A 17,592-nucleotide genomic window follows, 5' to 3' on the forward strand; every position below is an offset into this window, starting at 1 on the left:
TCTGTTTTTTTTAATTTTTGGCTGCGCCTCGAGGCATGTGGGATCTTAGTTCCCTGACCAGGGATCGAGCCTGTGCCCCCCTGCAGTGGAAGCGCCGAGTCTTAACCACTGGACCACCAGGGAAGTCCCCACCACTATCCTGTCTTCTAACAGCATAGAGGGGTGTCATCTGTTTCTGATTTTATATAAATGAAATCATGCAGTATGTCTCCTTTTGTGTCTGTCTCCTTTTGCTTAACTTTGTGAAATCAACCCATGTTGTTGAGTGTGGTTGTAGTTCATTTTCTTTACTGTACAGTATTCCACTGTAGGTATATAACACAGTTTGTTGATCCATTGTACCATTGATGGCACTGGGGCAGTTTCCAATTTGGGCTGTAATGAGTGGTGTTACTCTAAATATTGTTGTACATGTTTTGGGTAAACCTCTACGTATATTTTAAGCTGAAATACTGAGAACACCATTGGTAAAAAGGAAATGGACATCTGGAAAAAGTTAGGTGGTCTGTAAGGCTATACACTGAGTTCTTTCACCAGTGGATTGCCACCTGTCCCGCGAGTGGTGGAGGCATCTGTTACTAGGCTAGGTGGAGGAACCTGGAGGCTAAGCTTCCAGGCACTAGAAATAATAATAAGACCATTTAGTCACCACCTCACCGATTTTTACAAGACAGAAATGGGCAACGAAAGGGTTTTGTCCTTGGGATACGGGGCTTGCTTCTGAGGTAGGTGATCTGCGGCCAATGTTACTAGCTCAGCCCTGGGTGGTAGCTGCCAGGCTCACCTGTGTTTCCCCCTTGGCATCAGAGGCCACTTGCTTTGCTGAAAAGGAAATAAGATAGCACCAGGTGGGGGGTAACAAAAACAAAAAACAAACAAAAAACAGTATTACAGAGAAAGAGGATTTCTCTGGCACACAGAGATGGTGAAAATTCCTCTACTCTTCAAACGTAGCCCAGGCCCTACCAACTGCCCTCAACTCCCTCTGTGTGGAAAGACTCCCCCTCGTGGCCTTAATCTTGAGCTCTGGTTTTGTTTTTTTTTTTTTTTTTTTTTTTTGCGGTACACGGGCCTCTCACTGCTGTGGCCTCTCCCGTTGCGGAGCACGGGCTCCGGACGCGCAGGCTCAGCAGCCATGGGTCACGGGCCCAGCCGCTCCGCGGCACGTGGGATCTTCCCGGACCGGGGCACGAACCCGCGTCCCCTGTATCGGCAGGCAGACTCTCAACCACTGCGCCACCAGGGAAGCCCTTGAGCTCTGTTTTGAAGTGTGTTCTAGCTTCTCTCAAACAAAACAAGTTTATCTTTTAAAGTTTTACCTTCTTTATGATTTCTATAGTATTTGCATTTTTCTATCAGGAAAACTATAAAGATATTTCTATTTTTTAAGGGGTGGGTGATGGTAGGATAGAAAAAACACTGGTATTGAAGCAAAAACTCGAGGTCAGATCCCAGCCTCAGTGGAGGTTCTGGAGCCAGCGTGGGTCTATGTCCTGGATTTAGCTGTGTGACTATAGGCAGTTTTCTTAACCTCTCTGAACCTCAGTTTCCTCATGTGTGAGGATAACAATAGTTACGTGTCTCATAGAGGTGCTATGAAGATTAAATAAGATAATACAAAGAGGGAGCTTAGCACAGTGCCGGGCTCATAGGCTTTTGATAAATGATAGTCTCCTTCATGGTTGCAGAGTTGTTAGAAGGGGTCCCTCCCATCATGATTCCATTCTCCACTTCTGTCGCCCAAACCAATCTCCCCATGCAGATAAGGCCCTGATTTATTCTTCTTAAGACTTTATAAGTTATTACAGAAAAGTTCAAGCCTACACAAAAATAGCAGAAGAGTGTAATGAAACCCTACACACCCCATTGCAATCATCATCTACCCATGACCAAGCTCGTTTCAGCTCTACCCCCGCCCACATTCCCCCCACACATATTATCTGTGAATATTTCAGAATGACAAGGGCTATTTTTTTACAACATACCATTATCACAAGACCACTATCACAACTAAAAAAAATTCAATTAATATCTTCAAATATCCAGTGTTCAAATTCCAACTGCATCATAAATGTCAATTTTTTTAAATTTGTTTATTTGATTCAGGCTCCATTAATTTCACACGTTACAATTGGTTGATAAGTCACTTATAACTCATTGGATCCCCCTTTGTCTCTCTCTTTTTTCCTTAGCAATTTATTTGTTGAAGAAGCTGGGCTGTTTGTCCTGTAGGGTTTCCCACAGTCTGGATTTTGTTGATTCCATCCTCCTAGTGTCATTAAACATGTTTCTTCTCTGCTTTTCTTATAAGTTGGTAGTTGGACCCAGAGGCTTAATTAGATTCAGGTTCAAAAACTTTTAGCAAGACTACTTGGGCAGTGATGGAACGTTCTCCCATCAGGAGGAGCCCCACTCTCTCACGATGCTCCTTCTCTAGTTTTGTCCATTCGTTAGGGGTCGCAAAGGGGAGATACTCTAATCCTAGATATTCTAATTCCTTCTTCACTTCCTCACTGGAGGCTTCCACACAGGGGAAGTCCCCTCATCAACTCTACAGGCTACTTTATTCCTAAATGTCTTCAGGGAAGAGGGTGGGCTCACCTTGATTTTTACATGGTCCCATTTGACCTCTGAAAGCAGAGCACAGCAGCCTAGACCTGTTTCCCCTGCGTCTCACAGTGAACTTGGCTACCAGCTTCAGCTACTTGGCCTTCTCCAGGCTTCTGTGACCCAGCAGATCGAAACTGGCCAGGGGTCTGAGGGGCAGAAAAGAGACTTAGAGGCACTTGCCATAGCCTGCGATCACCATAACCAAATTGCGTCATTGAAACCCAAGCACATTAATGGAGAAACCCCTCCACCCCCGCCTCAGTGGAGAGTGATTGCTGCAATCAATATTTTTCCTAAGTGATCTGCACATCATACTGTGCCCTTCCAAATATACTTGAGTGTCTGAGTGTGGAGTGGGGAAGCTCCCTCACTCAGCCTCTAGGGAAGCCTCTGAACTGAATAATAATAATAACAATAATAATCATCATCTGAATAATTATAACAACTAATAATAATAACCACAAAGAGAGAGAGAGCTGAGACTTGCCCCAGACATCCAGTTCACCAGATTCATTTGAAGATGAAAATGCATGAGGGGAAATACCTCATCTCCCACCCAAGAGCAGCAGTCATCCTGGTCTGGACAAGACACCCACATGTCATCTCAGGGGCATGAGGATCCCCTGGTGCACATAGGTGGGGCTCCTGCTGTGCTGGAGGTGGAGTCCTGCCATCTCCTGGGGGTTCCGCTTGGCCTCTCTAGAAGCACAACCCTGAAATATGGCGTAGAGAATTGTCCTACCGTCAAAAACTCGAGGCATTTCCCAGCAGAAATGTCCTTAGAGATTAGCCTTGCAAAGCTCTGCATTTTCCATTGGAAACCAAGGCCCAAGTTGGGGGAACAACATTCCAGGCTGCCCTGGGCCTGTGTCTGTCCTTTGGCCCCAGGGACTTACAACACATAGGTGGTGGTGAGATGGGAACAGGACCCCAGAGCTCTCCACTCAGAGGTTCCTGCTAAGCCATCTGTCATCCGGGGCCTGCTCCTCACCCCCCAGCAACAAGGTGGTGGCTGCAACCCCAAGGGTGGCTCTGGGACCCGGCTTAGGAGCTGGTGACAAGAGGCAGGCTGCAGGGTCTGTGAGATCCCCCCCAGTGTGGAGTGCTGCCGTCAAATCAAGACACTGAATTTAATCAGTACTACACGGGTACCAAACCCAGAGATCAGAACACCGGAGCCTCAATTTTCTGAAAAGATCACTTTAGGGTTCGTGTCATGAGACTGCTTTATGGCCAAATCACCCCCTAAAAGTTAACGAGTTTCCATGGAATATGTCGATTGCCAACAATATAACTAGCAGTGCTGATGGGCTTTGATAGTACTCACAATGGTATAAGCTCTTCTCCCATTTTATGCCTCTCCTTATGTTTTTTCTTATGCTTCCTCTTTGCTCTCAAGAGGGATCCATCTTTTATATCTCCAGTATCATTTTCCTCTTCAGTAGAGACTTCTAATTCTAAATTAAATATCAAGTTAAGAAATAAAGACATAAGTTAAGGAAAATGAAAATCTTATTTATCTAACCCTAACCTTAAAGTTATAAATACCTTTGCTTTCTTTGCAAACTTTTTTTTTGGGGGGGGGCATGCTGTGCGGCTTGTAGGATCTTAGTTCCCTGACCTGGGATTGAACCCGGGCCCTGGCAGTGAAAGCACCAAGTCCTAACCACCGGACTGCCAGGGAATTCCCTCTTTGCAAACTTCTGAAGCTTCTTTTTTATTGTTGTCTTTTTGGGTCATTTTTTCCTAAATAGATCTTTACTGGAGTATAATTGCTTCACAGTACTGTGTTAGTTTCTGTTGCACAACAAAGCAAATCAGCCATATGCACACACATGTCCCCATATCCCCTCCCTCTTAAGCCTCCCTCCCATCCTCCCTATCCCACCCCTGTAGGTCATCGCAAAGCACAGAGCCAATCTCCCTATGCTATGTTTCTGCTTCCCACCAGCCAACTATTTTACATTCGGTAGTGTATATATGTCGATGCTACTCTCACTTCTCTCCAGCTTCCCCCTCCCACCCCAAGTCCTCAAGTCCATTCTCTATGTCTACCTCTTTATTCCTGCCCTGCAACTAGGTTCATCAGTACCATTTTTTTTTTAGATTCTATATATATACATTAGTATTTGTTTTTCTCTTTCTCACTTACTTCACTCTGTATGACAAACTATAGGTCCATCCACCTCACTACAAGTAACTCAATTTCGTTTTCTTTTGTGGCTCAGTAATATTCCATTGTATATATGTGCCACATCTTCTATATCCATTCTTCTGTCGATGGACATTTAGGTTGGTTCCGTGTCCTTGCTATTGTAAATAGCGCTGCAATGAACCTGTGGTACATGTCTCTTTTTCAATTATGGTTTTCTCAGGGTATATGCCCAGTAGTGGGATTGCTAGGTCGTATGGTAGTTCTATTTTTAGTTTTTTAAGGAATGTCCGTACTGTTTTCCATAGTGGCTGTATCAATTTCCATTCCCACCAACAGTGCAGGAGGGTTCCCTTTTCACCATTCCCTCTCCAGTATTTATTGTTTGTAGATTTTTTGATGATGGCCATTCTGACCAGTGTGAGGTGATACCTCATTGTGGTTTTGATTTGCATTTCTCTAATAATTAGTGATGTTGAGCATCTTTTCACATGCCTCTTGGCCATTTGTATGTCCTCCTTGGTGAAATGTTTATTTAGGTCTTCCACCCATTTTTTAACTGGATTATTTGTTTTTTTGATATTGATCTCCATGAGCTGTTTATATATTTTGGAGATTAATCCTTTGTCTGTTGTTTCATTTGCAAATATTTTCTCCCATTCTGAGGGTTGTCTTTTTGTCTTGTTTATGGTTTCCTTTGCTGTGCAAAAGCTTTTAAGTTTAATTAAGTCCCATTTGTTTATTTTCGTTTTTATTTCCATTACTCTAGGGGGTGGGTCAAAAAAGATCTTGCTGTGGTTTATGTCAAAGAGTGTTTTTCCTGTTTTTCTCTAAGTGTTTTATAGTGTCTGGTCTTACATTTAAATCTTTAATCCACTTGTAGTTTATTTTTGTGATGTTAGGTAGTGTTCTAATTTCATTCTTTTACATGTAGCTGTCCAGTTTTCCCAACACCATTTATTGAAGAGGCTGTCTTTTCTTCATTGTATGTCCTTGCCTCCTTTGTTGTAAATTAGGTGCCCATACGTGCATGAGTTTATCTCTGGGCATTCTATCCTGTACCATTGATCTCTATTTCTGTTTTTGTGCCAGTACCATATTGTCTTGATCACTGTAGCTTTGTGGTATAGTTTGAAGTTGGGGAGTCTGATTCCTCCAGCTCCGTTTTTCTTTCTCAAGATTGCTTTGGCTATTCAGAGTCTTTTGTGTTTCCATAAGAATTGTAAAATTTTTTGTTCTGATTCTGTAAAGAATTCATTGGTAGTTTGATAGGGATTGCATTGAATCTGTAGATTGCTTTGGGTAGTATAGTCATTTTCACAATGTTGATTCTTCCAATCCAAGAACATGGTATATTTCTCCATCTGTTTATGTCATCTTTGATTTCTTTCATCAGTGTTTTACAGTTTTCTGAGTACAAGTCTTTCACCTCCTTAGGCAGATTTATTCCTAGGTATTGTATTCTTTTTGTTGCAAAGGTAAATGTGAGTGTTTCCTTAATTTCTCTTTCTGATTTTTCGTTGGTGGTGTATAGGAATGCCAGAGATTTCTGTGCATTAATTTTATATCCTGCAACCTTACCAAATTCCTTGATTAGTCTAGTAGTTTTCTGGTGTCATCTTTAGGATTTTCTATATATAGTGTCATGTCATCGGCAAACAGTGACAGTTTTACTTCTTCTTTTCCAACTTGTATTCCTTTTATTTCTTTTTCTTCTCTGATTGCTGTGGCTAGGACTTCCAGACTGCGTTGAATAAGAGTGCCAAGAGTGGACATCCTTGTCTTGTTCCTGATCTTAGTGGAAAAGCTTTCAGTTTTTCACCCTTGAGTATGATGCTTGCTGTTGGGTTTGTCATATACATTTACACGTTGAGTTAGGTTCCCTCTATGCCCATTTTCTGGAAAGTTTTTATCATAAATGGCTGTTGAATTTTGTCAAAAGCTTTTCCTGCATCTATTGAGATGATCATATGGTTTTTATTCCTTAATCTGTTATTGTGGTGTATCAAATTGATTGACTTGCGTATATTGAAGAATCCTTGCATCCCTGGGATAAATCGTATTTGATAATGGTGTATGATCCTTTTAATGTGCTGTTGGATTCTGTTTGCTAGTATTTTGTTCAGGATTTTTGCATCTATGTTCATCAGTGATATTGGTCTATAATTTTCGTTTTTTGTGATATCTTTTTCTGGTTTTGGTATCAGGGTGATTGTGGCTTCATAGAATGAAGTTGGGAGTGTTTCTCCCTCTGCAATTTTTTGGTAGAGTGTGAGAAGGATCAGTATTAACTCTTCTCTAAATGTTTGATAGAATTCGCTTGTGAAGCCATCTGGTCCTGGACTTTTGTTTGTTGGAAGATTTTTAATTACGGTTTCAATTTCGTTACTTGTGATAGGTCTGCTTATATTTTCTAATTCTTCCTGGTTCAGTCTTGGAAAATTGTACCTTTCCAAGAATTTATCCATTTCTTCATGGTTGTCCATTTTATTGGCATCTAGTTGTTTGCAGTAGTCTCTTATAATCCTTTGTATTTCTGCAGTGTCAGTTGTGATTTCTCCTTTTTCATTTCTAATTTTATTGATTTGCTGTGGAGGGCGGGGCCTAAGCAAGATTTGAGTGGTGGGCGGGGCCTATGCTTAGGACCCACAGGGCTGGAAAAGGCCCTGGGGTCTGTGGAGGGTGGGGCTTAGGCTCAAGGAACGGAAGGGGCCCAAGCGTGCACCCCACCCCTGGTCTCAGAGGCTGGAGGACCTCACCTGGGAGCCCAGCAGGATTCCTGGGCTCGAGTGGGTGGGGCAAAGCCCTCCTCTCCTCTCCTGCTCTTGAGGTCTGGGAGGGCCCCTCCCACCTGCCTCTCCTGATCTCCCCGGCCTCCCTCCTATGCCCCCAGGACCCACGCAGCCTGGATGGGGCTTTGTGAGTGGGGGAGCCGGCTTGGGAGCTCAGCAGGCTCCCTGGCCCGAATGGGCCAGGCAATCACCCTCTGCTCCTCTCCAGCTCTTCCCAGAGAGTCCCTCCCGCCTGCCTCTCCTGATCTCCCTGGCCTCAGGGGCGCCGATCCTGTCTGGTTTCCACTTCTCCTCCCCCTTAGTCCCCCTGCATCCTACTGGTTCACTTTGGGGTTCCTCCCGTCTCCTTGGGCGTCAGAGTCCGCCACCAGTGGCCGGCAGGTGTGCTAGCTGTGGGGAGATGCTAACTCCGCATCTTCCCTAACCACCATCTTGACTCCCCCTCCTTGAGTCATTTTAAAAATCTCTGATTTGGGAGTGAGACATTCTTTATCTTCAGAGCTACTTCTTTTCCTCTCCCCTGTTCTGACAAAAGGTCCTGGACCTGCCTTAATAACTTTTGCTGCTTGTGCTTTGTTTCACATTCCACAAAAGCAAACCCCTTCGGATCTCCAGTAGATGACTTATAATGTGATATACTTACAGAAACAACATTGCCACGTTTCCCAAATACTCTTTCAATCCAGCTGTGATTAACATTTTGGGGAAGTAACTCCTATGATACATTAGAAGCAATATTAAATAAAATAAAATATTAAATAATTCTTTTTTTTTTTTTTTTTTTTTTTCCGTACGCGGGCCTCTCACTGTTGTGGCCTCTCCCGTTGCGGAGCACAGGCTCCGGATGCGCAGGCTCAGCGGCCATGGCTCACGGGCCCAGCCGCTCCGCGGCATATGGGATCCTCCCAGACCGGGGCACGAACCCGTATCCCCTGCATCGGCAGGCGGACTCTCAACCACTGCGCCACCAGGGAGGCCCTTAAATAATTCTTAAAAAAAAAAAAAAAAGAGTTTGCTAAAATCTAAGTCCCACTGGACAGAAGCCCAGGGACCCCTGTCACCAGTGACCACTGGCAAACAGGATTTCAATTGCAAAGTTTGATTCTTACTTTCTAAGCAATTTTTTTAAGACCTAGTAAAACTCTGTCAGTGTAATTATTGACTGAAAAGAGCAACCACAATGGATTTCCATTGTTTCCTTCACAGGTAAGGCCTTGGAAAAGGCTGGGGGGAAAGAGTTCTTGGAAACAGTAAAGGAGCTTCGCAAGTCCCAGGGCCCTTTGGAAGTAGCTGAAGGTAAGTGTGGAATCAGGCCATGTTCTCTGCACAGCCTCACCACCTTCCCTTCCAGCATGACATGCTTCAGCACATTCAGTTTGCAGAGCAAAAGAGGCCATAACCAATCAGGAAGCTATTTTAGCATCTCTCAGATAATTTGAGCAGGCCTGCTTAGATCATTTCTTACACTCTGGGGACTATAAAGTGTCTGGATAGTTCAAGCCAATTTGCATCCCAGCTCACCCCAAAATGGTCCAGAGCGATTGGGTAACTTTGTGTGTGGAAAATACACATGACAAAATTTACCATTGTAACCTTTAAACATTGTACAATGTGGTGGCATTAAGTACACTCAGTGCTTTTCCTCAATCAACACTATCTAGTCTCAGAACTTTTTATCACCTTCTGTGGAAACCCCACACCCATCAAGTAGTCACATCGTCCCTCCCCCAACCCCTGGCAACCACCAGTCTGCCTTCTCTTTTGATGGATTTGCCTCTTCTGGATATTTCATGTAAGTGGAATTGTATAATATGTGATCTTCTGTGTCTGGCTTCTTTCACTTAAAATGTTTTCAAGGTTCATCCATGTTGTACCATGTATCAGCACTTCATTCCTTTCTACAACTGAATACTATTCCATTTGTTTATCCATTCATCACTTGGGTTGCTTCCACCTTTGGCTACTGTGAATAGAGCTGCTCTGAACATTTGTGCACAGGTTTTTGTTTGAACACTTATTTTCAAGAATATTGGGTAACTTTTTGACAGGTAGGCCCAACTTCAGTTCCATGTCCCCGCCCACCTCCAGGGACCATCTAGTCAGTGCCAAGTGCTATCCTGGTGCTGGGGCTCCAAAGACAAATAAAACCCACTCCTGCCCTCAAGCACTGGACAGTCGAGGAGGAGAGACAGACACACAAGTGAGGCACAGAGAGGGAGACATGCTCTCTGCTTGGGGGATTTGGGGAGGCGCCAGGGAGGATATAAGACCTGTGTGTGAGAAGGCTCAGTCAGGAGCAGCAGGGAGAAAGAGAGGAATAGCAGCCAGAGATAAGCCTTGCCCTTGGGCTGTGCTAAGGGTCTGGATTTAACCCTATACAGATGAGAGTAGGAGCCGGGGACTGTGATGATCAGATTTGATAGCTAGAAAAGTAATGGGGCTTCCGGTCAAGAAAGAACATGAGTCCACACTTTACAGTCTGCACATACCACTCCCCATACGATGATAGATAGAATTTCCTTTTTAAAATTTTAAGACAGAGCCACACTGAAATATAAAATAAATATCCAGGACTTCCCTGGCGGTCCAGTGGTTAAGATTCTGCACTCCCAATGCAGGGGGCACAGGTTCGGTCCCTGGTCAGGGAACTAAAATCCCACGTGCCGCATGGCGTGGCAAAATAAATAAATAAATAAACATCCATGTGGACAGAGAAGAGCTGCAGGCAGCAGCAGCAGGGGGACGTGGAAGCCGCGGGCTGGGCTCTAGGTCTGGTAACATGCAGAGCCATCAGGAGGTCAACTCTTACCTGCTGATGGGACCAGAGTCACCTCACGCTTGGAGGGGACCAGAGCCAAGCTCGCTGCTCAAAGCAAGGGCTGGATGCAACTCCCAAGCTCTTACAGGAAGCCAAGGCTCTGACCGCCACCCAGGGCTATGGCTCGTGTTAGATCTGTTTTCTAGAGTAGCAGAAGGGAGCAGAGAGCCCCTCACCCAGGCCCAGGGCCACGTGGCCCACTGGCTCAGTGTCTGGATCTACTGCCTCCCCTATATGACCACGAGACCGAGCCCTGAATCATCCTTGTAAGACAGGATCCTAACTGCGGGGGTCTTGCAAACTGCCTGATGGGGTGGGAAGGAGAGAAAAATAGCTTCTCTACATAGAGTGAGAGCCTCCAACGCGCTTCTAAACAGTTCCAGAAGCAGAAAATAGGAGGTAGAGAGGCAGTATGTGAAAAGATGAAGAGATATAAACTACTATGAGTAAAATAAATAAGCTACAAGGATATATTGTACAACACAGGGAATACAGCCAATATTTTATAATAACTTTAAATGAAGTATAATCTATAAAAATTTTGAAGCACTATGTTGCACACCAGAAACTAATATGTTGTAAATCAACTATCCCTCAATTTAAAAAAAAAAAAAGATCATGGCTGAGAATTTTCCGGAATGAAACCCACGAGTCCTCAGGTTGAAAACACTGAGTATATTAAATCAAAATAAATCCAAAACCTGGCCCATCAGGAATTCCCTGGCAATCCAGTGGTTAGGACTCCATGCTTTCACTGCCGAGGGCTCAAGCTCAATCCCTGAGCAAGATCCTGAAAGCCATGCAGTGTGGCTAAGCCAAAAATAAAACCAAAAAAAAAAAAACAAACAAAACCTGGCCCATTGTGGTGACATCTCTAAAGTTGAAAAATCAGGAGAAACCTGAAAAGCAACCCAACGAAAGGCAGAGTGTCTGTAAAAATGGTTCTCCTGACAGCCGACTTCTCATCAGTAACGACGCATGCTTGGAGACAGAAAAGAAGTATCTTCAAAGCACTGAGGGGAAAAACTGTCAACTAAGAAGTCCATGTATTACTCTGTTATTATTCAACAGGGAGGGTGAAAGATGCAGAATTACAGACATGCAAAAATTGAGAGTCAGAAGCCCTCAGACTCTTGCTGAAAGGACCACAGAGGCCTCACTGGGAAAACAGAAGTGAATCCAGAAGGAAGGAGAGGGCTGCAGGAAACAAGCATGAGCTAAGAAATCGGGGCATATCTGTCAGGTCTAAGTATCCATGGCCCTGGGACCAAACAGTGGTAGCTCCCTGGGAAGAAGGGATTGGTGAGGGTGAATCTGGAAAATGGGAGACAGTTCATCAGGGTCTAACACCATATTTCATTTAGCTTCAAAACACCATCAGTTGTAAGATATGCCCTTATTGTAAGAAAGAATAAATTTCCAAGATGGAGTGTCCAGTAGGAGACCCCACACAAAGCCAGAACACATTCAGTTTAAGAGCTAGCAAGACATGAACTACCATGCAGAAAGGGCAGCAAGTACTTTTCTTTTTTTTAAATAAATTTATTTATTTATTTTTAGCTGTGTTAGGTCTTCATTGCTGGGCGCAGGCTTTCTCTAGTTGCGGAAAGCAGGGGCTACTCTTCCTTGCTGTGCGCAGGCTTCTCATTGCAGTGCTTCTCTTGTTGCAGAGCATGGGCTCTAGGCACGCGGGCTTCAGTAGTTGTGGCTCGCGTGTTCTAGAGCGCAGGCTCAGTAGCTGTGACGCACGGGCTTAGTTGCTCCGCGGCATGTGGGATCTTCCTGGACCAGGGCTCGAACCCATGTCCCCTGCATTGGCAGATGGATTCTTAACCACTGTGCCACCAGGGAAGCCCCAAGTACCTGTCTTGACCTTGGCATTGGGTGGACCGAGGGGGACAAAAAACCTCACTAGGGAACTTGAACCACAAGCTGGTACTCCTGTGGATTTGCAGCCGAATCCACTGCGGCCCAAAAACCTCAATCAGGAAAGTTAGTGGGACATGACCTGGGTATGGTAGGGTCCCCAGGTGACATAGAAGTAAATACAACTTCCCTCTGGAAGAACTCATCTCAATCCAAGCCCACAGCCATTGTAAAATGCACCCTGATTCCAGCCAGGAAGGTGGATGGGACAGGGGTGGGAGGTGGCGGTAGAAATGAAGCAGATGGGCCTGGAATGAGACAAGTCAGAGGAAACCGACAGGTGGTGCCGGCGACAGAGATGGAGAAAGGGGAATCAGGCTTCGGGAGTGAAGGATGATTTTGTTGGGCACATGTTGGACCTGGGGCACCAGCAATGTCACTGGTAAGCAGTTGGTGAAAACTGAGGACGAAAATGGTTTGCAGATGGCTGTTTAAAAGCCAGGGCCAAGCACCTCGGGCAGCAGAGAGAAGAGCACCAGGCCTGGGCGGGCAGGGAGAAGAGGGGCTGCTGCAGGAGCCTGAGACAGGAGGAAAAGCACAGTGTCATGGAGACCAGGGATTAGCTGCAGCAGCTTCCCAGCCAGACAAGGAGCCACCCTGCAGTCCCCTTCGCTGCGGTGACCCTGAGAAGGTGGGCTCGCCTGAGGAAAGGTTCTGGAGGCCCTTTGCAGCTGCACTGCCATCCTCAGAGCATGGTCTTCACCAGGTGACATCACATCACATAAAGAGTATTAGCAGATGCTTCTACCAAATATCAGTGTCCCAAGCCCTGAGATCACTTGACCTTGACCTTGGCACCTGTAAAGAACACTATAAATTGTTACAACTACAAGCTAAGGTTTCCATTTCCAGTTGCCATGGAAATACTTTGTTTTAGGCTGATGTGCTATCATGGACTACCTTCAAAATCTAGTGTAGGGCTTCCCCGGTGGCGCAGTGGTTGAGAGTCCGCCTGCCGATGCAGGGGATGCGGGTTCATGCCCCGGTCCGGGAGGATCCCGCGTGCCACGGAGCGGCTGGGCCCGTGAGCCATGGCCACTGAGCCTGCGCGTCCGGAGCCTGCGCTCCGCAGCGGGAGAGGCCACAACGGTGAGAGGCCCGTGTACCGCAAAAAAAAAAAAAAAAAAAAACTAGTGTAAATAGCGGGTGTCAGAAGGATGAGAAGGCGTGCCATTTTTTTCCTGATTAAATGTTTGACTTAACATTGCCGTTAGTGGTATATTCCTCTTATTTAAAATGACTTTAGGGCTTCCCTGGTGGCGCAGTGGTTAAGAATCCGCCTGCCAATGCAGGGGACATGGGTTCAAGCCATGGTCCAGGAAGATCCCACATGCCACGAAGCAACTAAGCCCGTGCGCCACAACTACTGAGCCTGCCCTCTAGAGCCCGTGAGCCACAGCTACTGAGCCCGCATGCCACAACTCCTGAAGCCCGTGCACCTAGAGCCCGTGCTCCGCAACAAGAGAAGCTACTGCAATGAGAAGCCTGTGCACAGCAAGGAAGAGTAGCCCCTGCTCGCCGCAACTAGAGAAAGCCCACGCGCAGCAACGAAGACCCAATGCAGCCAAAAATAAAATAAATAAATTTATTAAAAAAATAATAAAATGACTTTAACATTAAAAAGAATACCATTCAAGGGCTTCCCTGGTGGTCCAATGGGTAGGACTCCACGCTCCCAATGCATGGGGTCTGGGTTCGATCCCTGGTCAGGGAACTAGATCCTATGTGCTGCAACTAAGACCTGGCACAGCCAAATAAACAAATAAATATTAAAAAATATATATATATATATACACCATCCAGCTGGTAACATGATCATTACCCGGTGTGTAAAGAGCTGGAGTCTCTCCAGCACATGAGAGCAGTAAGGGCCTCAGGGAATTTGCCCCAAGCAGGAAGGGCCCATCCCCAGGGTACTGGGTTCCCTTGGACTACAAGGCTGACAGGGACGTTCCGTTTCTGGTGTACAAATGTACAAGGTCGTAGAGTCAACCAGTCATGCCCACTGCCTCCTCAGTATTTATATTGACTGATTCCTTCACCCACTCATTCACTAATCAGATGGTTGTCACCAGCTGGGCACTGGGGAGGCGAGGCATTCACAGCCGTAGCTGACAGGCAGGGGACGCTCCTTGCATTTGTCTCCACCAGCCCTGGCATGTGCAGTCACAGCCTCTCCAGCACTGTGGGCGTCACTAGGAAACACGGCTCACATGCTGGGTGGCCATCATATATTTCAAATAAGTCTTTCAAACCAACCCCACACACTGCCCTAAAACAGACACACACACATTTGTTACAAACACAGCCCGTAGCAGCCACAGCCTGCCCGAACTCCCCCAGGCTCCCAGAGCCTGGCCACTGCGGGAGGGTTGGGGACCTTTGCTACACCCGGCTCCTTGAGTGGCACAGAGCCCCAGCTCCACAAGGTGGGCAGCTTAGGGGCAAGCAGCATGTGGGGTCAGAGTGGCCAGTGGATCAGGCCCAGCCCCTTCTCCAGGGATCAACGGCCACAGGGACTTACCTGGTGTTCCTCGTCATCAGCTCTGTCACTGATGGGAAATAGGTTTGGGGGGGGTGAAAAATAAAAGTAGGGAGTATGAACTGAAATTATGAGACAAGGCAGGCATAATCCAATTTCACAACCCGCTGTGAACACTTGCTCCCTGTAGGCTCCTCAGGTATGTAGAGATGATCGAAAGGACAATCCCTGTCTGAGGATGTGTACAACCCAGTAGATGGGTTCTAAATTTATGCAGGGTCCTCAAATCACCAAGCGCAAGACCTGCATCAGACCTACCAAGTCAGGATCTCAGACGGGGCAAGAGGGGAGGGCTTGTCCATTTTTAAAAAGCCGTTGCATTGGTTTCCAATCGCTGCTCTAACAAATTAGCACAAACTTGGTAGCAACAAACACCACAAGTGTATTGTGTTAGCGTTCTGGAGTCAGAAGTCCGCAATGAGTCTTTTTTTTTTTATAACCTTTATTTTTTTAGGCAGTTTTCTTGCCTGTTTGTTTTGGCCACGCTGCGCAGCTTGCAGGACCTTAGTTCCCCAACCAGGGATTGAACCCACGTCCTTGGCGCAGTCCTAACCACCGGACTGCTAGGGAATTCCCCACAATGAGTCTTAAGAAGCCAAAATCAAGGTGCTGGCAGGGCTGGTTCGTTCTCAGAGCAGCCGTCCCTTGCCTGTTCCGGCTTCTAGGCTCCTGCATTCCTTGGCTCCTGGACGCATCACTCCAACCCGTTCCTTCATCACAGCGCCTTCTCCTACCTTTGACTTCCCTGCCTCCCTCTTATTAGGACCTGTGTGATTACACTTAGGGCTCAACTGGATAGTCCAGGGTAAACTTCTCATCTCACAATCCTTCACTTAATCACAAAGACCCTTTTGCCATGTAAGGAAACATTCACAATTTCCAGGGATCAGAGACGAGTCCACTGTGTACCTTTGATTAGGAGTCACCTAACCTGTGGCCAGAAGGCAGACCATGTGAGAGTCTGTGACATGCTGTCACATCAGCTTTCAGTGTGTTTACCCAAAGCTTGTGCCAACTGTCAAAAGCAACTCTGATACAGCTCCTACTCTCCTAAGAGGGACACAGGTGATTCAGCCTAACCCCCTGGCTTAAGGTGAAGATGTAGGAAATAACCTGAGGCATTTCTCTCGTGTCCCAGCCGCCGTCAGCCAGTCCAGCGGACTTGCAGCCAAATTCGTCATCCACTGTCACATCCCTCAGTGGGGATCCGACAAATGTGAAGAACAGCTTGAAGAGACCATCAAAAACTGCCTGTCGGCAGCAGAGGACAAGAAGCTGAAGTCGGTGGCATTCCCGCCCTTCCCCAGCGGCAGGTAAGATGTTCTCCTCCAGGGGGTTGGCAAGGGTGCTGGGTCCGCTTGTCCAGCCTTCTCGCTGGGGACCAGCTGCTCCCCCACTTGGTCACATCCAGTCTGGCCATCCCAGAGGACGTGATCAAGGGCTGCCAGCGCAGCCAAGCACGCTGACCAGGCAATAGAGCAAGAGACACAGTTTCCATCCTTCAAAATGCAGGGAGAGGGCTTCCCTGGTGGCACAGTGGTTGAGAGTCCGCCTGCTGATGCAGGGGACACGGGTTCGTGCCCCGGTCCAGGAAGATCCCACATGCTGCGGAGCGGCTGGGCCCGTGAGCCATGGCCGCTGAGCCTGCGCGTCTGGAGCCTGTGCTCCGTAACAGGAGAGGCCACAACAGTGAGAGGCCTGCGTACCGCCAAAAAAAATGCAGGGAGAAAGCCGTTCTGGGAGGAGCAGGAGGCAGAGTTCTCTTTTGAGAGCCTGCCGTGTTGAAAGCCCACGTTCCCACCAGCTATTCCAATCTAGAGCACTGGATCCGAAACACCAGGCTCAAAGGCACTTGCTCCTCCAGGTGTAGTCCACAGACCAGCAGCAGAGAGCCCATGGGGTTAGGATGCCGATCGCAGAATCCCCAGGGGATTCCGGTGCTGCTCTAGGGCTGGGAGAGCCCCGAGGCTGAGGCTGGAGAAGTGAAAGCTCTCAGCAAGGGCTTGCTTTTAGGAGAAATGATTGCTCTAATTGCCACAGACCCCGACTGGGCATGGGAGCAGTATTTCAGGTAAATAATGAGGCTGTCTGTCCTCACGTGTAGCAGGGCCTCTCCCCTCACGCTCACAGCCAATGTGAGTTATTGCTTTAATTTTGAACACCCTTTCTCCTGAGAAGCCCCTCTGTAGTGCAGATGTGATTTACACTCTGAAGACATTCTGTTACAGCCGAGTCACAGGAAGGCGAAGAAGGAAGGAATGAGGCCTAGCTTCCTGCCGTAATCCTATCTCAACCTGAGCAGGCAGTGCTGGGTCTCCGCAGCCTGGCCCAGAGGCGCTGCGGGTTGAATTCTTTGCATAGCTGGGCCCACGTGCGGAGATATTCTGGGCTAGTAAAAATTCTTATTAGGCGGGCCAATCCTGGACCCGCCCAAAGGGCTTGGTGGCTGACCCCAAATGACCAGGGGTGTCACAATGGCTGCGTCCCTGGCGCACAGCTCCACCATGGCATCCTGGGGCTTGGGGCCCTGCCCAGAATCGTCACTGCTCAAATTACATTGGCACGTCCACACAGGTTAGCGAGAGGAACATGAAATACATGAAACAGGAATTAATGAAGATGTACTTTTGAGCATACATTATTGCCCTTTAATAAACAATCTGTTCAGCATGTAAACCAGTTTTGAGGGAACTAATAAAACCTATATTGGCTTTTTTTTTTTTTTTTTTTTGCCGTGCTGTGAGGCTTATGG

The 17,592-nt window shown here is 46.8% G+C and overlaps 1 protein-coding gene across 1 annotated transcript in view; it reads left to right on the forward strand.

Annotated features, from left to right (window-relative positions):
- MACROH2A2 (macroH2A.2 histone) overlaps positions 1–17,592 on the forward strand; it is a 54,454-nt gene that overhangs the window by 35,515 nt on the left and 1,347 nt on the right. Inside the window, exons 7-8 of the mRNA XM_082639672.1 lie at positions 8,761–8,850; positions 15,979–16,153. Of these exons, the coding sequence (XP_082495798.1) occupies positions 8,761–8,850; positions 15,979–16,153 (265 nt within the window). The remainder of the gene's footprint in view (positions 1–8,760; positions 8,851–15,978; positions 16,154–17,592) is intronic.

This window comes from Mesoplodon mirus, assembly GCF_964341445.2.
Source record: "Mesoplodon mirus genome assembly, chromosome: 2".
Classification (NCBI taxonomy): domain Eukaryota; kingdom Metazoa; phylum Chordata; class Mammalia; order Artiodactyla; family Ziphiidae; genus Mesoplodon; species Mesoplodon mirus.